The sequence below is a fragment of the Medicago sativa genome, chromosome 8 (genome assembly GCF_051527215.1).
Source record: "Medicago sativa cultivar Bolivia chromosome 8, Bolivia_mono, whole genome shotgun sequence".
Lineage (NCBI taxonomy): Eukaryota > Viridiplantae > Streptophyta > Magnoliopsida > Fabales > Fabaceae > Medicago > Medicago sativa.
In genome coordinates, this window is record NC_140756.1 from 57,773,921 (window position 1) to 57,793,996 (window position 20,076).

A 20,076-nucleotide genomic window follows, 5' to 3' on the forward strand; every position below is an offset into this window, starting at 1 on the left:
TTTTTATTTTTATTTTTGCTAAGGAAACTAATCTAAACACAGATCAAAATTTTACAGCTCTTAAAGTTTAGCTTTATACGGCACATCCCCTCAGATACAAGACTCTAAAACATTTATAAATGAACTTTGTTTTCTTGGAGTACAAGAGGGCTAGAACCCATCACACACCAAATAAGCCAAAACATCTGCATACATTTATTTGCCTCTCGATAAATATGACTAATTTGGACCTCCCCCTCTAACGCAAACATTATTCTTATGTTTTGCAACAGACTCCAGTCCCTCCTTGACCAGTTAAAAGTGTATTTGCCACACATGAAACTCCACTTTGTGAAAACCACGAGATAGAGTCAAACTCTAGCCTTCAAAAACTCCCCACGTACGCACTACACACACCGAACCCCTTCAAAAAGGCAGATATCCAACCCTTATTCTCTCCCCAAAGTACACCTCCACACCCGGATATAATACCTTTAGCGGCACAATCCGTGTTCAACCGAATCCAACTTCTTTCTGGAGGCATCCACTGAATATCTTGACAGAATTCATACCTGTCGCACTAATTGCAGAAGAAGAATAGGTTTTAAAGTGTCTGTTAATTTCCAAGCTGAGGTTAGTAGGCCTCACTAATTCATCATCATGCACTAGCTTGTTCCTCCAAGCCAACAAAGAGTGGTACACTGTTCCCCAAAATGCAGGCCAATCCGAGACCTCACCACCACCCAAACCTCCCTGCAAATTGATATCTATCCATTGCTGCAAATCTGCAGCAAAGAACATATCCCAGTGGCTGGACTGAACACTGCTAAGCCGAACAGCCATCACAATCGGACAGTCATGCTTGACATGCAGCGACGTTTTGACAGTCTCTTTGCAATGAACACAGAGCACTGCTCCCAGATGGATAGAACTCAACCTACTATTAGTCAACACTCGATCATGTTCGAGCAACCATTTAAAACACCGAATTCTCTCCAGAACGCCAATTTCCCACAATCTAGTCTATGAGTCAGGATCAGATCCAAAACCACTCAAAGCATATATCCTGCCCGTACTCGATACCAGGCGGAGGAATATCACAAATTCTGTTCACAAAAACATCGACAGCCAATCCTGCAACTCATTGATCCGCCAGTCACCATTGGAATCTACCAATTCAGCCATTGTAATGTTTAGAGCATAAAAATATGGATGACTCAATAACATATTTAGGACAAACTTTGCTATCATCTGAAAATTTGAGCTTTAGACCTAACTAAACTCTAAAAGTGAGAATTGGTCATGCCTTATAAAGACTTCTTTGCAAATGTATTTACTTGATTTGGTAAAAGGACGATAAATAACAAAAATATGGTGCTTGGATTAGGAAGGGAAAAATCAATAAAAAAATGCTGCCAACCATAAGAATTGCCCCCTACAAGTATAAGAATTGTCAATTTTACTAATTGAAATACTCCGACAGATATGCGGCCAACCATCAGATCCGAAGTATAATAATAATAATAATAGAACCTTAAAAATTTAAAGCCATACTAACTTCATATACATCACGAATCGCTTTATATGATTATCTGTAATAACAATTTAAATCTTTCTGTAAAAATAATTAATAACAATCTAAATATTCACAATTTTTTTTTTTTTTACTTAAATGCAGTCCTATGCTGTGGATGTCAATATTCATGTCTTATTCAAAATAATTGAATGAGCAAAAAACTCTAGCTTGGATACAAGCAACAATGTAAGAATATAAAAAAAATTAAAAACTAAATGTTTTTTCTATGTATGTACACTGGGCCTCTTATAACCACTTCATGATTGAGCATATGTATGTTGCATGGCATATGTCATAGGACCCAGGTTCATTGGTACCCCTGGCATAACTGTCTCAGAAACTGGTCCAAGACCATAATCCATGTCTCCGGGAGCAGTAAAATTCACTGGAGTACCAACTGCAGATACAACTGGTCCTCCTATAGGTTGCCCGATCCCAGGAGCAGCGTGTATTCCAGCAGGTGGGGCTGGAGGATTATCAAGAGTTTTGATTCCAGCAGGTGGGACTGGAGGAGCTTGTTCGGCTGATTGTCCAGCAGAACTTGCAGCAGAATTGCTTGCTTGACCGGTAATTGGTCCTTGAGGTGCTGAAATGTCTCCATTTTTTACAAAGGTAACATCATGTATGCTGGATCGCCTTCTTTCTTTCTTCTCTTTCATTGAATCCTGACGAATTTTGTATTTCTGAGCATGGCTTGCTACTTGTGTAGGTGTTCTTGTCACCACACTGTACCTTGATATACTTCGCCAGTCACCCCATCCATGGTTCTCCAGGCCTTGAAGAAATAGCCTGTTCAACAAACTTGAAAATACTTAAAAACAACAGCAACAACAACAACAACAACAACAACAATAATAGTTGTGATTAATATGCTATTGACAACCATATAACTAATGTCTGCAATTAATGTTACTGATAATCATCTAATGGCTGAACATCAAACTTAAAACCAAAAAGATCTGATAGGGACTATTAGTTACTTGTCAGAGGTAATGGAATCATTTTAGCACTATCATGAGCAGACAAAGAAAACATCAATAACCGAGCTTCCAACCTAGTAAAAAACTTCTGTGTTTAGTATATGTTAAACTTACCCAATTCTAGTCCTTATTTATCAGTATTTACCAAACTTCCTAATTCAAACTTTCCCATGTTAGAAAAGTTATTATACTAAGATCCAGCAAAAAGATGGAGACTCGTGTATAATCATATTCAAAGATGATCAAATGCTAAAATGAGAGCTTTTCTTAACCAGTAACTCTAAATTTAGTCAACAAACTAATCCTGATCAGTTTCGTCGACGTCAGAATGGCAAAATCCGCCGTAAAAAACAGCATTGCAGCCGATAGCACCCCCATAGCAAGCATCCTTGCACAAATTGTCTATGGTGGTTGTCAAAAAATCCGCCACGCCAGTAAATGATATTGGCATTTGTAACAAACAAACTCATCAAATGTTTCTAAAAGCCAGCAATACATTGTTCTACATTACGTTGTCAAAGAATCTCCTAATACCATTGTTTCACAGATCTGATATTAGTAACTTTTCCAAAGATTGGAGTAAACCCATAACAAAATCCAGCAAAACAATCCAGTGTAACACACTGCAACATTGGAGGCAAATTATCATAAATCCTATATCAATGTATCAAAGTCTAAACGAGGCACACTAAATTCTAATGTGTACATGATGAGTAGAACATCTAACATCGTTGTAGGATATTGTGTTAGTATTAGGAGAAACAAACCACTAAAATCATCAAGGAAGTTCATGTTTTAATTTTGATATCACTTTTCTCTTTATGAATAAAAAATTTAGAACCCCATACATTTTCATTGATGTTTTAATTTTAGGATGTTTTAATTCTAGGATATTGCCCAATTCAAATGCATGCTTCACGGTTCAGTGAACACTTAGAGAAGTACCTCCAAATGACCTACCAATCAAGGACCACTAGGATTTGAACCCCAAACGCTTTACCCAACACTATTTAATCCTACTAGTTGAGTCAACCGTCATTAGAAGTGTAGTAAGTTCTAATAAATACATTGGATCACAGAGGACCACATCAGAAGAATTTATTACAGTAACATAGTTAGTAATCACAATCCCTTCTAACATGGATGATGGAACTAGCAGAACTCAATTCATTCATATAAGTCCTCATTAAATCCATAGTTTTATTTACTTCATTCTTACCTAAAACCTTAGATAAATGCTACGTACTGGTAAAGGAGAACCAGATACAATGGTTTAGTAAAACAGTCACAGTAGTTAACTGGCATAAACTTCTCTAACAAAGATCCGTTGAAAAATTTTAAGGCACAGCTAACATAGCTTAGGATGTATATATCAGTATCGTCAAATAGCGGCTGTAGTGGCACTATATCACTATATAGCATAGCAGAATTTGAACAAATTGCTATGATTTTGTGCTACACTATTAAGTACAAGGTGTTGTCAAATAGCGACTATAATATTGTAGCCAGTGTTATTGATGGGGGAAAGCAAAAAATCCATCATTTTAATCATTCATATCCACCATAAAACACTATGATGCCCTTTACTGATTGGATATGACGGTTGTCCAAAAATCTGTTACCGCAATCCGTCATGGCTATTTTTCGCAATCCGCAATTGTAACACCGACACATATAAGCTTCAAAACCTCAAGAGTATATATTTAAATAAAATAAAGGTTTAATGTGATTTTAGTCCCTGCAATTAATAATTATAGTGTTTTTTGGTTTTAGCCTCCCTAAGTTTTTTTGTTTAGATTCCGTCCCAGTAAATTCAAAAATGGTTGCTTTTAGTCTCTAACGTTATACATGACCCAATAAAATCACATCACGTGACCCAATAAGCTAACATCAGGAACTAAAGGCAATACTTTTGAATTTGCAGAGATTTAATCCAATAAAAAAAAACTTACAAGATTAAAACCAAAAAACGCTATAGTTGCAAGGACTAAAATCATATTTAAATACGGATAAACTAACCTATGTTCATCTTCCGTCCAAGGAACACCCTTTCGCCGATCTTGATAAGAACTCGAAGCCTTAGTTCCCCTTTTCACAGCTCCTCCTTCACCAGTACGCTTTGTTGAGCTCTTTGAAAAAGAATCATAATCTGGCAGAGGCACAAAACCAGATTCAATGTGGTTGATATCATCAAACAAAACCACATAGTGACGCTTAATCTCTTCTAAAGTTTTCCCAGGCACATCAGCCGCGATTTTCTCCCATCGATCCACAACGTCCTCGGGATAATTCGCCAATGCATTTTCAAATGCTTTGTCTTGATCTCTGCTCCACTCACAGCTGCTACCCATTTCATCCATTGTTCTGTGAAAATTATCTTAACTCAGAATTCAAAAAAAAAAAAAAAAAAAAAGGTTTCTTGTGAATTACTTCAATAGTGATTTTGATTCAAAATTCAAATTCAATAGAATAAGATTAAATTACACATTGATGATAAACAAAAGAACTAGAATGATGGAATTTTAAAGTGATTGAAAGAGAAAATTGAGAAATAAGAAAAGAAGAATAACCTAGGTCGGAATTTATTACCGTTGATTGCGATTGAAACTAGTTTCTCAGTGACGAGTTGAATGCGACTCGAAAAGTTGTGAGTTTGAATGTTTTAGGGTTTTAAATTGTGCTATTTATATATCTTTACTTAATGGGGCCCTTCAAAATGAAATGGATTAGGTTTATGTGTTTTTTTAATAATTGGATTGGATTCGGTTTAGATTTGAAAAATTTCATTTCATCTCTCCTTTTTATATATGGTGTTTCAACAAAAAAAATTGCATAATTGGGTTTATAGTAATAGTAATTTTAATAATTTAGAGCAATTTTCGCTCAAATTTTAGTTATTTATTAGTCGAATTTCGGATTATTAATGTTGTGTTTGGAACATATGTGGATTTCTTCAAACGCACGTCTGGTCAGATTCTACAATTCCTGACTTCTTCAAATCCACATTAAACTTGCATAGGGAAGGGAGAATTTGCGTAGTGAAGGTAGAATACAGTGACAAACGTCAATCCAAACACATGCTAAGTCTATTTTCTTAAATGCCAATGGATTAATATCAAATCTAAAGAATTATTTCTTAAAACAAAAAATAGAAAATCTAGAGCGTTATATAATGTAACTTTGATGTTAGCTACTTAGTGACTACTTTTTAGTCGAACATTTTTCTGGTAGATTTACTTTTTAACTTATTACTTTTTAGATTTAAGTTTAAATTTAAATATGCATCAAAATATTAAAAGAAATTTGAAATATTGCTATCCATTTGAGTTGAACATTTTTTCTTACAAATTTTTATAATTTAAATATAAAAACATGTTTTTTATTTAATAAAAATTTAGAAACATGTGAGTTAGTTTTTTTTTTTTTTTTTAAAGAAAAGATGCTTATATCATTTCATTAATAATACGATGTTCAATACAACGAGGTATATATTATAATAGATGGTGAGACTAGTTGTTAATTTTGCAATCCCGCAAGATTGTGAGCTAGCTTATTTGTCTGTCGTCAATTAAACTTGACCTTTGAGTTTGTGAAGTAAGAGATAAAAAGTCATTTGCAACTGGTGATAATCTAATCAAATTCAGTAATATCATACCGATAAAGGTTGAAAGCATTTGTAGTGAGCTTTGAGTCTAAAGCGAAATCCACATTGTCAAATCTCATGTCGCTTAGCCACTCGAGCGCATAATAGAGACCCAAGGTTTCACCCACATTAACGACACACATTTTATTTTACAAGGACTAAAGTATGTGTTAGAACATTTTATAGGGACCAAAACATGTCACTTTTCCCCTTAAAAAAAACATGCACTTTTTTATTAGGACCCCAAAACAAAATTGATATATTTATAGGAAGCAAAAACACTTACTTAACCCTTTTATTATATTCATCCATAAAACTTATAATTTATTCAAAACGTTTTTATCATAAAAAATGGGGAGATTGATGAGATAAAATATAAAAATCCCTAATTGATATTTTAAAGACAACAAACCTTATGAAGTAAAATGTTAAGTTTCATGAATAATGATCTACTAATGTTTTCACTTGAAGCCACTTACATCAACAAGTACATTATATCTACTCAACAATGAAAGAATTGGATCAGCATTAGAGTATTGCCATCACAAGCTATACATTATTATGCTTTAAGTTTATGTGACAACTCACATTGAGTTTTTGTGTCACATGTTTTGAGGATTTACTACCACAAGTAATACCAAAAGGGATGATGCATGCATATTACGAGGATATTCAAAACCTATTCAAAATGTGATCCTACTAAATATTCTCAAAGCTACTCAATGAACAATATACATCGTATGATTTCAAGTTTTCTTCATCAACAAAGGAAATAGTGAAATATCATGATGAACTTGCACTCAAAAGTATTCATATCAATTCAGCAAGAATCAAACAACTTACTTTCGAAGTGAAGAAAAAGAGTTTACATTTAGTTCATAATGTACTAAATTTTATGAGAATGTTCCGATAATCGTGATTTTATTTGTGTGTAGAACAAAAATTTTTTAAATTTCGTAAGTTTTTTTTTTCTTTATATCATTGTGTGGAACTTTAAAACTGTATTATGATCTACTTGCTTATAAAAAAAATGGTTTTTACTTTTTTCATATTTTCTAAATACTAATTAAATAAATTTTCATATTTACCAGTGTAATGGTGCAGGATTGTTTTTTTTTTTTTTGAAGTATTTTTAGAACTTTTTTATAAAACTCTTTTTAAATTAAATAAATATTAAATATGATTAAATTATATTTTCGGATGCATTTTAATAATTAAATAAAAATTAATTTGAATTTTTTAACAAACATTCTTTTTTAATAAAATATTAATTATGGTAAAAAAATTATAAACAAATTTTTATTTAATTAAAAAATTAATTTGAATTTTAAATAAATTCATTTTATCTAAATGAATATTTCTTTTTGAAAAAATTGTAAATTACAAAGGCAAATCCTCAATAAATTTCTCATACAAAGTATTTTCAGTCAAACTATCATACTGTCAAATAAGTAGAAATTGTGTTAGTTGTCTGACCATGTTTGACAGGAGTTTACACATGAAGTAACCCCTCATAAATTTGATATCAATTGGGAGCAAATTTTACCTACTCAAATTCTTCCCCTAGATTCATATGACGATAAATTTCATATCAACGATGTTTTGATTGAATTCATGACTGATAATCATGTTTCGATTGAAACATTTGAGAGTCAATGTGAGAGGTTATTTGAGCAAGTGGTTGAGCTTGAGAAGCTGGAGATTGGAGATAAATTCATTGTTGTGGAAAAGAAAGAAGATGAGAGGGAATCAATAAATATTGAGGCTGATCTAGTTGGTAAGGAAACTCAAAAGTCTCAACTTTGGAGAGATTTAGATGTCCAACCAGAAATTCCTCAACAAAACATTTCTCCAAATTTTTTTACCAACAAGGCAGGGAAAAAGGAAGAGATTGATGAAGTCCTAGATGCCATTTATGCCTTGTTCATTGTTGTCCACTTGAAAATGATATGGAAGCAACATCATTTATTGCTCAAGTTCATGGAGTTCTTATCCAACAAAAGGAAGAAGAAGGATGATGTGTTCTTTGTATCATATATGCCACCTTAACAGTGGTTGATGCGTCAAGCTAATGACATTAAAAAAGCGCTTCGTGGGAGGCAACCCACGTCAGTAAGCAATTTTCTAGATTTTTTTTTTTGTTATGTCAGTTATTTGCTTCTGTACTTTGCTTCAGTTGTATTTGAGTCAAACTTGAGTAGTGTCTTGGCACTTATGGTTTAGTCCCCTATTTTGTAATGCATCTGCGTTTGTTTATTATTAATGAATTCACTTGTCTTGAAATGTACCAGTTTAGTAACAAAGATTCCGCCAATGGTTTGTCAAAAGTTCAAAGGAGGTGGTTGCTTGATTGGATCTTTCAATGGGAAGTGTACGGCCGGACGGAATGCTTAGGTAGCCACAACTTCCAGAAACCTCAACTTTAAGGTCATAGCCAAATTTTATTTTTCAATTTTTACAAATATGAGTGTTTCCATGTGAATACTATTTCTAGGGCTTTCGATTTTTCTCTGCTATTGATTGGTTATGTTGTGTGTACACTAAGGCAAATTGCTTGTACCTTGAGCCTTTGAAACCAACCTGAGTTTATATTGAATTATTCCTTTGTTTAAGCCAAGTTGAGCCATTAGGATTAGACCCCTTGTTTCGGTGACGAACCACATTACAAGCCTAGAGACCATAGGATTGTCCCAATAATTTTGTTGGAGTTAGGCATAGTTTGTGTTTCAATGTTACAAAAATTCAAGTTTGGGGTTGCTCATGGAACTAGCAACACTCTGAGTTTGGGGTAGGGGTACTAGAGAATTGAAGATCATCTTGTGTGTCTTATAAAAAAAAATAAAAAAAAGCATGTTGAAAATAAGCTGGAACGTCAAAAATTCAGCTCAAAAAAAAATGAATGAATGCATAGTGGCAACAAGTGATCAGTTGTTTTTATTTAATGTTGATGATCTCTAGTCCCTGAAAATTGTTGTGGTATAAACTTTGTTTTTCAATTTTTAGAACCGTAGGATGATGCTTAACTCCAAGTCATTTTTCTTAAGCCTACTTTCCAAATTATCCCACCTCGAACCTAAGCCCCGTTATAACCGAAAAAGTCCTTACAAGTGTGTGCATGATGTTGACTTTGATTGATGCTTAGAAACTTTTCAAGTCTTGGTAATATAGTAGTTTGCATGTCGACTGTGTGAACCTTGTTTCAATATTGTTGTGAGAAGTTGTGGATTGGATGTGTTGCCAAGCAAGTTAGCTCATCAATTGTTAACAAAGGAGTGAAATTTTGACATGACCCTTGGTGGAGTAAGTGTTATTTACTGTTATTTTTCATTTTTAGTGTGTTCCTTGAGGACAAGCAACGATGCAAGTTTGGGGTTGTGATGACACTCTGTCATCCTAGTTTTTCTTAGGCATTTTTATGTCATTTTGGGTCATATTCATTGCAATGCATGGAGTTACAAGCTACAAAAGGAAAGAAATTGAAGATTTTGAAAACTGGAAATCGGCCACCGATTTTTGCTGCAGTTTTAGGCCATCAGCTACTGGAAAAATCAGCCACCGATTTTGGTGCTTCTGGCACGCGTTTTGGAAAATCGGCCACCGATTTCTGGAGCACGGTGGCCGATTTTTAGCTTCTTATAAATAGAAAAGAGGTGTTTTTGAATAAGGGTTCACGTTTTTGGAGATTAAAAGGCATAGAAACACACAAGGAGAGATCTAGAGCAACATTGGAGGAGATTTTGAGCAAGAATCATTCATGAATTATTCTTGTAATCTTTCTTTTATCCCTTTCTCTTGTTTAATTGCTATGTGTAACTAAACCCTCCATTGTTGGGGATGAGTAACCCTAGATGAACATGATTGTCATATGACCTAGTTTTTATTATTGATGAAACTCATTGAATTGCTTTCCTTATCTCTGTTATTAATGCTTTTATTGATTGATCACCTTTAAATTGAATTACGGTTTATTTTGTGAAACGGAAGTGGAATTTATAAACGCTTTGAGATAAGAAATCCTTACCTTTGTAATCTAGGAATAGATGCAAACCCTTGGAACCGTTTGAGAATCCTTGCTCGTTCATGCTTAATTTTAATCTTAAAACTCACTAAGGAATTAGGTGTTTATTTTAGAATTAACGTTTCTGTCACTAAGGAATTAGGGCACGAATTTTATAGAGGATTCGGTAGCAATTAGATGAGTCGATTCAATAGCGATAATTAGGTTGTTAACATGAAATAGTCATCCAGTAAAACTCATCCCCAACACTTTTCTCTTATTAAATTTGAACCATATTTACGTTGCTTATTTTTCAATATTGCGATAAACAAACCACGCAACCTTTTGTTCGATTAAGTCATAAATACAATTCAGTAGTATAACGCGATCCTCGAGTTCGACACTCGGTCTTACCGTTTCAATTTACTACTTGAACGATTTCGTACACTTGCGAAATACGCCATCAATAATAAGCAGCCAATTTAACATAAGCTACCAAATCCTGCCATCCACTTCCAATAGCCACGCCTTGAAGGTCCAAAGAAAATACAAAAAACTTTGATTTAATTTTTTTTTTCTCTTCATTTTCTCCCTTTAGGGATAACTACTTATATTATCTTTAATTTTACTTTTTTTTTTAAAAAACGAAATACAAAATTTTGAGGTATTGGATTGATTGATTTGTGAATTGTGTGAATAGAAGTGAGCGCATGGGCGTTGTTTATAAAGGGACGGTGTTCAAAGACTCATCATGTTCAAGTTTAGCTTCTTTTTCTTTTCCTTTTTTAAAAGTAAAGAGTAAAGAGAGATGCCAATATATCATCGGGTTCCAGTCAACTCACTTTTGTATCTCTTTGCTGTAATCAATCATTTTCTTTTGTTAAAATAATTTATTTTAACCATTAATCTATTGTACACACACACTTAGTGTATGTTTGGTTATGCGATAACAAGAATTGATTTTGAGTGAATTGATTTGATTCTAACTAAAAGTGGGTTAATTATAAAGTGATTTATATTTAGATAGATTCATCCAAAAATAAATTGAACAGTAAATTTGAATGTAAAAAAATATATTCTAGAGCCAAAAACCATTAATTCTAGCTATATGTATAATCAGTTCTTGAGGCAAAATCATCTTAGGTCTCGTTTACTTTTAGAAAACATCTTCAGTTTTTAAAAATTTACATATTGAATTGTAAAAAAATAATGAAAAACTCGTGTACTAAACAATTGTCATAGATAGAACATAGACAATTTTAAGAATTAATGAAAATAATATTGAAGAGTATGATTATTAATTACCTGAGAGTATAGGTTGAATTCCATTTAAGAGAACAGATATGGCAAGCAATGGGATCAAATGTGACACAGCCTCTCAATGACCGTAGAATCATTGGTTAAGAGTTTGCTTATTGAAACTCGAAATATTAGAATAAGTGCAGAGAAAACTATGCTGATGAGAAGGCTAGTCTTACTATGATACGTTACTTTATATGTCATTCTCTAGATGAAATCCAATGTGCTGATAGTCTCATATTCATTATATTAACATGCAAAATTCTGCAGAATTCGGGTTGGATATCTGCATTGGTGAACGACTTGGGGCAATGGCCATGTTGCCCATGGAAGGGTTTCATAATCCATAAAATCGTACAATACATATTATATGAGTCAAACATCAGTCTAAGTATTAAATACATCGTTTTCATAATCCATAAAATTGTACAATACATATTATATGAGTCAAACATCAGTCTAAGTATTAAATACATCGTTTTCTCTACAAAAATTACCAATTTGGATTACATAAACACTACCTAAGGACACTTGTGAACATTCTCTAAATAATATTAATCAAAATGAAGCGATTCGGTTCTGACTATAGAAAAGGCCAGATGGACTACCATTGGGAAGTAGTGCCAACCTAACAGGATTTGCAGCTCCTTCTTCTACTGTCAATATACCATTATTACTAGTCATATCAGTCTTAACATAACCAGGGCAAACACAATTGATGCAGAAATTAGGATATTTCTTTGCAAGAATTCTTGTATAGGCATTCATAGAAGCTTTAGCAACAGTGTAGGCAGCGGCATACCTAGGCCAACCTTTTCTTTCTAAGGACCCTTCTTCAAAATCTTTGACTAACTCCTTTATCACTTCATCTATTCTATCTTCTGTGAGGTTATCAACATCATTGAAGACTCCTTTAGCCCATTCATTGGATACACGCTGGTTTGACATCAATATAAGTGATAATGCAAACTTGGTTAAAGAAAATTGAGTGCAAACGTAAACTATATAACAAAATGTGCTTAGAAAAATTTAAAAATTTCAAGTTAGGCTCGATCAAAACTTTAGAAATAGATCATATCTAACCCTTGAAAAAATTTGTTTCACTCAATCTATTTCTAAGTTTATTCATTATTCATAAGTCTTAACTTTCAAGTTAGGCTCTATCAAAATATGGTGAACATTTAAGTAATCTAGTATTAATATTAACTTTTGTTGATAAGTCTTTTTTTTTTTTTTTTTTTGTGATGGCTCTTAAACACTATAATTACAAGCTTATTCATTCTTAAGAATTTATTGATGTACATATCAGCTTACCTCTATCTTGCCGTAAAATGATGATACATTGACTACTCTTGGTGAATCAGATAATTGAAGGAGGGGAAGAAGGTATTCAAATGTTCTTTTAGCACCATAATAAATTATCTGAATGCATTCTTTAGCTAACTCAAATGTTTGTGTTACTGCCCTTCTCAATTCTTCATCAGGTAGTGCCTGCAAGATGAGAAACACCCAAAAATCAAAACCATTTTAGATATTAAGACTAATAAAAATATCCCCATCTAAAAACAAAACTATATTCAACGTAATAAACATAGAAAAGCTTGCAACACAATTTCAAATTTCACAATACAACTTATAGACTAGTACTTCACATATATATCATGACATTTTCATGTAGTGAGGTGGTTTATCCACAGGGAAGGGAGAAAACCAATGCTTTTACTTTAGATTTGTGGGCTACAATGAATATATCATGACATTGATGTTAAAAAAAAAATCATGACATTGATGTTAAAAAAAAAAATCATGACATTTATCTTGTGCAATGATGGTAAGGTGGCTACAAAATCGTTGGATATCCACTTACTGTCAGATCCAACGGTTTTGAAATTATTGCATCAGTACAACCACTTGCATTGGTGCCGCCACTATAGAGAATTCATACTCCACCTATAAACATATCATCGTGCTGCAAGACCAAATAAATTAAAACACCCGATATATTCCATGATACTAAAGATTCTCTTACAGAATTAGGTTGACATTTAACATTGTCTATAAGAATGCCATAGTGCTACACAGATATGACCAGAAACAATAAGAATCTTCATTGTATTATTGTTAGTTATCGAGTAAAATAATGCTTAATGGGAAATATTGAAATTTAGTGTTTTGGTTAGTAAAAAATCTTAATACAATTTCCGGTATACATGCATGATGGATGTTCAAGTTGGTAAAAAATAAAAAATAATCAGAATCCATTCGGTGCAGATGCAATCAACTTTAAAATTTTATTCAATAGATACACAACATAGGTAAGTTTCAAAGTTTGTATATACTAACCCCACTCGTAATGATGGAAGTTAATAAATCACGGTCTTCAATTTCAACTCCGGTAATCCCCGCATTGTTAACCTACATAATACAATCTTTATTTTATGAAATATATACAAACAACATGTATCAACTCTAATAAGGAAAAGGAACTTAAAAAAAAACTCTAATAAGGAACTTATAATGACTTTAAAAAAAAATTAGCAAGCTGGTTCAATGGAAACAAGCCTAATTAATACTAAAATGAGTATTATCAAATCCATGAAATGCGACATTTTTTTTTAATTTCAAAAGGATATATTAACACCTGGAAAAAGAATCACAAACAATCTCGGGATGGAAGAACCCAACGCAGGGCACGCCAACCGAGCACCAAAACCAAGAAAAGAAAGGAAAACCCCAGATAACAAAAGGCACCCCACCCACACACTCAAAATAACACCTAACAACTCCAACAATAAAACCGGAAATGAAAGAACAACAAATACCGGGGGAAGAAAAAAGGGACAAAGGCCCACCCACATAAGCAACTCAGAGATATGGGCCGCACCCAAACCTCTCACAGAGGTTGAATCAATCTCTGAATCCTACATCTCCCAATTGGTTCCAACATAGTAAAGGCTCTGCCCTGTGCCCCCCACTCATACGGAGAGCAAATGTGACATTTGATATGACTGGGGACGATGATTACTCCCCACTCCCGATCCTCAAATTTATATTATCATGTCTCCATCCTCAACACCACCATCCACATCTCTCATAGTGAATATCAGAAAAAACTCTAACTCGAACCCTATGAAAGAAGGTATTTTCCATCAAAGTCACGGGTGGTTCTGGAATCGGGAGGGTACCCAAAGGGTGTGGGTCTCTTTACCATGCCTAAGGAAATGACTTGCATAAATGAATTACAATAAATAAAAAACTGGAATAGCAGGATGAACTCCCTGACTTACAACGGAACCTAAAGAAGATCGAAAAAACTATAGAACAATATTTTAAATCATGCAAATGGAAAAGTTAATGTAGCTGTATGTGTTTTTGTAATATAATATCAAGTGAATTAGTGTTTCACTTTAGTCTAAAGTGTAGAAATTTCAAGATATGTGCTATATATTTCTTCAGTTACTAGTGTACATATTCATTAATGGGTTAAGTATGTCTATTCATCTTATAAATGTCTCCAAAAAAAAAAAATCAATTTTTAATCCTCAAAATTTATAAAAATAAGATACTTCATAGTTCTTCTGTAAAACTATTAGCACACTTATGTATAGTGTTAAGGTCTTTGTCTAACATGCACAAAATGATCTTGCACCATGCCTGCATGCATACATGTTTTTTTAATCATTGGATCAAACCAATGTTAAGACTAAAAAGGGTTAATGATACGACCCAATTCGAGTGGGGATCACACTCCAGAACTTAGAAAGCAAACTTGATTATTTTTCATTTATTCTAATCATGAGTGGTACGATGCTTATATAAGCTGATGCATACTCATAACTATAACAACTACAAAATAGCAATTATACTAGAATTCCTAAATAACCTGTTACTATAAGATAGAGCAGAATTAAACTAATCTCCTAAACTTATGTCATATTAATTTATTCTAAAACTAACAATCCCTAATAATAATCCATAATCGCTCCTTATTTTAAGTATCATATCATTACCGACCCCTTCAAGATCAACCTTATCCATAAGGTTGTAAAATTTGGCCTCTATACTACACTTCCCTGGATCCCATTGCATGAATTGGGAGAACCTCACTATTGGAAGCATATCCAAATCCAAAAGGCCACCAGGATCCCATTGATGTTTTTTTACAATTATAAAAAACAATACAGATCGCTTATGCACCATTTCAATCAATTCTTCCTCAATGTCACCATTAACTCCCTCAACATTCCTCAAGTTTTTCGGTTGTGACCCGATATTAAAGCAACTATGATGAATAGAGAAAATATTGAAACGATCATGGTCAAGAGCTTCAATAATAGTTGTAGATCCAACCGCTTCAACCATTGTGCTTGCAAGGTTGTGAAGCCAAGCCTTCAAAACTTTTATGGCATTTTCCGAGGTATTTATGATCAATGAGTTGAAAAGATATGTATTGACCCTGTGAAAAAACCGCATTGACTGCCCACACTCAGAGATAACATCAGTAGGAATGGGGAAGGTTAGAGCAAGCAATACAACTCCAAAGCTAGAACCAAAGAGATAGATGCTGGCAGCAAAATAAGGAGAAACCAACACATTGGAGATTTCAACATGCATTCTAATATGCATGTAAAGGGTGGTAGCTGTTGAGAATTGCACGTGAAAGAACTCATCAATTGTCTCATTTCTACTATATTCATATGGAAAGAGTTGTTCGTGATTCCGGTGAGCGGCGCAGTTATACAATGACACCAGCATTTGATCGTGAAAGCCAATAAAGAGATCATCATCCTCTCTCCAAAATTGTGCAACTCTTATGAAGTTGTTCTCATACATGGGGCCAGAAGAATATCCAAGGATAGTGATACAACTACCGACAATAACATGTCCGAAATCACTCCTCAATTTCCATGCAAGTGAAGCATGCCTCAGGTTCTTATGAGTTGACATATTTATTCCAATGTGCTCAACCATAAAAGTTTGCTTGGACATAAGTGCAGCTAGATCATCTCTAAAGTTATCACCCTTGGGCCAGTTACCAAAGTCAATAGCAACGACAATGACATCTTCCCCAAAATTGTAAGCATGATGTGGATTACACATACCTCCAAAATCATTACAACGTAAATGAAGATTTGGATAAACACAACTACTACCACAAGTATTATCAATATATGGATCATATGGACATGTGGACAAGCCTACAGCAGCAAGAGAATTAAGCTCAAGGTTCAATTGATTAAAATCACTATCAGCTGGTAAATTGTTGTCCAAGAACATATATGACTTTAAAGATGTACTCCTCCTAAGCATAGTAGAAAGTATTTCCAAGACGACCTGAAAGAAGTTGGCTTTCCAAAAGAAATACGGTCTGATTGGCATTATAGCACACATGTAGCAGGTGTTGTGTGAGAACTCAATTTTCACATATTCATTTGATTCATTATTTTCAAAACCAGAGAGTTCACCATGACAAAATCTAGGTAACACATCAGTACAACTACAAGAAACCAATGTAAGAGAGTTGTTTAAGGTGGTGGCCAGTGGCGGTGGAATTGCAGCACTGTCGGGTGGTTCCGGTGAGGGAATCTCGGATGAAATGATTGTGGCTGGGCAGTTGTACCACCACCATTGCAATGGAACTACATTCGTGACAACATCCTTGTAGAATTTAAAGTGCGATGTTTTCAGAAATTGAGACCCCCCAGGGTCGAATAGAAAAACTATGTGTGGTGGTTGAAGTGCCAACGCTGGAGAGTCAACAATGGGGAAAGAAAATGGAATAGAGATCAGGCGTGCTGAGTTTTCTGCAGTACCAAGTGACAATTGCGTGGTTGGTGGGTATTTGTGTAAAGTAACAAGAGCGTGTGATGGATTGATACCTGTAGCAACACTTCGATACCGGTTTCTCCCGTCCTGACGATGACGCTCCTCTGTTGTACGCGATCAATGGAGTCTGCAATTTCCAGTTGTACAAGCTGAACTTTCAATTTTAGTGGGGAATCCAGATCTTGTTCACCCACAATGATAGCGATGGAATCAGCAGAATCGTGAGTGATGGAGGGCTTCTCAACAAGCGTTGAGCATGGTGGCGGATCTAGATTGTGTTCACCAACAATATCACATACGAGATCAACAACACAATCTTCGACTCGGGAAAGCCTTACCTACGTTGATGATTCACAAGCTTCCTCCGTTTCCACCTCTAATACGGGCAAAAGATGCCGCCATTCAGGCTTGAAACGCCAGTGGTAAAAGTGTCCCAATCCGACTGTGGGTGATGACGAGACCACCATAGCCACCATTTGAGAGCACCACCGCGCATGGCCAGTGCAGCCACCATCATCTTTGCAATCTCAGATTTTCCGGTTGCCTTGAAATACAAAGGATCCACCAATAGGCATCTCCATAATTGATCTTAATTAGGGGGATTATGAGATCAAGAATGAAAGCACCAAATGATAATGATACGACCCAATTATACTTTTCGAGTAGGGATCACACTCCAGGATTTAAGAGAGAATTTAGAAAGCAAACTTGATTATTTTTCATTTACTCTAATCATGAGTGGTACGATGCTTATATAAGCTGATGCATACTCATAGCTATAACAACTACAAAATAGCAATTATACTAGAATTCCTAGATAACCTTTTACTAAAAGATAGAGCAGAATTAAACTAATCTCCTAAACCTATGTCATATTAGTTTATTCTAAAACTAACAATCCCTAATAATAATCCATAATCACTCCTTATTTTAAGTATCATATCAGTAAAAACTTTTAGATGGACTAAAATCAAAAGATTGTTTTTTTTCACTAAAACATATTTAACACGTTACCAGAATATCAAGTTTGCCAAATTGGGATTTGACAAAATCTGCTAGAGAAGCTACACTTGAAGCATCAGCAACATCTAGTTGATGAAATACAACAAAATCAGATAAACCAGATGCTTTAAGTGTTTCCAAAGCATGAAGACCTCTTGTCTCATCTCTTGCTGTAAGCACCACTTTGATTCCAGCTGAAGCTAACTGCCTTACTATCTCAAATCCAATTCCTTTGTTTGCACCTGTCACCACCGCATACCTGAGAAAGAGAGATACAAGAATAATGAAGATCTATATAATATTCAAAAACATGTTTTGGAAATGATAAAGTAAGTTTGATACTACCTTTTTGTCGGTTCTCCCATCTTTAGCGACAATGTTGTACTTGGGAAACATGAACTTGCAGTTAAACGAGAGATATTTTGTTTTATTGGGAATTCCTCAACCACACACAAATTCTAATTTTCCTTCCCTTGTCCTCCACACGACAACACGGCAGGGGCGGATCCAGACTTTAGGTACACGTGGGGCTAAAATTTCAAAAAAACAATAATGCAAACTATATTAAAAATAAGAAATAACATTGTTCGATACAATACATTACAATGAAAATCGTCTCCTATCCATTTGTTGAAAATGAGCTAAAATGACATTATTGCTAATTGTTAAGAGAACATCTCTTTCTATATAAGTTACAAGACGGTCATAACATTTCAAGCAAATAGACATTGATGTCCTAAGCATCTTACGTGACTAATGAAGTCTATAAGGGGCATGTTGTGAAAATCTTATCAGAGTGGCATGTTTCACGCCTGAACAAGGCCCCATTAGAAGCTACCAAGTATATTTTCTCTTTATATTCAAGTAAACATGATTATAATTTACCAAATCTAAAGGGATGCATTAGATTACATATCCTTACAGAGGAAGGGATACAAACACTGAAACAGGGACGTGATTTCAAACTGGGAAAAAGGGATACATACAAACACTGAAACGTTACACACCGATTTCAAGGATAAAAAAACACACGAAAAGCTAAAATCATATATAAAAAAGAAACAAAAAAAGTCAAAGAAAACCATAAAAAACAAAAATCAGAAAGCATCAATCTCATTTTCAAATTCCCAAATTTAAAACCCTAAAACAAACAATTTGAGAAGGAAGGAGAAATTGGAGAATCAATGGCTTACCTTAGAGTGAGTGAGAGTTGAGAAGGAGGAGGATGATGATGTTGTTAGCTGAGAGAGGATGAGAAGAAGCGCGCAGGGCCAGGGAGAGAAGGGAAAAAGACAGAGTTTCACTTTACTACTAACTTGTTTTCTCTATTTAAAAAAAAAAAAAAAAAAAAAAGGAAAAAAACCATGTGGGGCTTGGGTCCACCCCTGTTTATGAGCCAACAAACAATGTTCATTCCCAACTAAAAGACTATAATATTTCTTCTTAACTAACACCGGTGTAAATCTGTGTAAATTTCTGCATGAGTTAAGTCACGCAGATTTAACAGTAGCGTGAATTAATGGGTATTTTTAGAATTTTAGTTGAGAATAAGTAAAATGTGTTGGGTAAAGAGGAGAATTCGTTTATGAGGCTTGTGCCCCTCACAAAACCACGGGCAAATGTTTGTGTCCTAGGGGTTTTGATGGGTAGCACTTTGGTGCCATTAAATCTGGGCCATTAATGGCATCAAGATAGATGTGTTGTGTGGCTCAGATGCAATGACAATGTGTTTGTATGACTCAAATTTAATGGCACGGTGCCATTAATGGCACCA

At 34.4% G+C, this 20,076-nt stretch overlaps 2 protein-coding genes across 3 annotated transcripts; both read right to left on the reverse strand.

The window, feature by feature from the left end:
- Window positions 1–1,421: 1,421 nt before the first annotated feature.
- Window positions 1,422–5,241, reverse strand: LOC146899892 (transcription factor SRM1-like). Of its 2 annotated transcripts, none has more exons than XM_085732978.1 (3): window positions 5,125–5,241; window positions 4,555–4,899; window positions 1,422–2,344 (listed from the first exon to the last, which is right to left on the reverse strand). In XM_085732978.1, exons 2-3 carry the CDS (start codon window positions 4,893–4,895, stop codon window positions 1,813–1,815), a joined length of 873 nt encoding a protein of 290 aa, XP_085589104.1. In that variant the 5' UTR covers window positions 4,896–4,899; window positions 5,125–5,241; the 3' UTR covers window positions 1,422–1,812. The 2 variants fall into 2 exon arrangements, with proteins under 2 accessions (XP_085589104.1, XP_085589106.1); XM_085732980.1 differs by having other exon boundaries at window positions 5,106–5,166.
- Window positions 5,242–11,718: 6,477 nt separating this feature from the next.
- LOC146899893 ((+)-neomenthol dehydrogenase-like) lies at window positions 11,719–19,604 on the reverse strand. Its single transcript, XM_085738075.1, has 6 exons — window positions 19,496–19,604; window positions 18,648–18,832; window positions 18,315–18,561; window positions 13,818–13,889; window positions 12,789–12,965; window positions 11,719–12,410 (listed from the first exon to the last, which is right to left on the reverse strand). The coding sequence occupies exons 2-6, from the start codon at window positions 18,665–18,667 to the stop codon at window positions 12,033–12,035; spliced, it is 894 nt and encodes a 297-aa protein (XP_085594201.1). The 5' UTR covers window positions 18,668–18,832; window positions 19,496–19,604; the 3' UTR covers window positions 11,719–12,032.
- Between the last annotated feature and the right edge of the window lie 472 nt (window positions 19,605–20,076).

Bases quoted from the DNA above. Each gene is read 5' to 3' on its own strand.
- LOC146899892 (XM_085732978.1), bottom strand. From the start codon at position 4,895: ATGGATGAAATGGGTAGCAGCTGTGAGTGGAGCAGAGATCAAGACAAA. The intron at 2,345-4,554 runs GTTAGTTTATCC...TTTGTTGAACAG, and splicing joins TGGACGGAAGATGAACATAG to GCTATTTCTTCAAGGCCTGG.
- LOC146899893 (XM_085738075.1), bottom strand. From the start codon at position 18,667: ATGGGAGAACCGACAAAAAG. The intron at 13,890-18,314 runs GTAACGTGTTAA...TGTATTATGTAG, and splicing joins TTGGCAAACTTGATATTCTG to GTTAACAATGCGGGGATTAC. The intron at 12,966-13,817 runs GTTAGTATATAC...CTCATCTTGCAG, and splicing joins CTTCCATCATTACGAGTGGG to GCACTACCTGATGAAGAATT.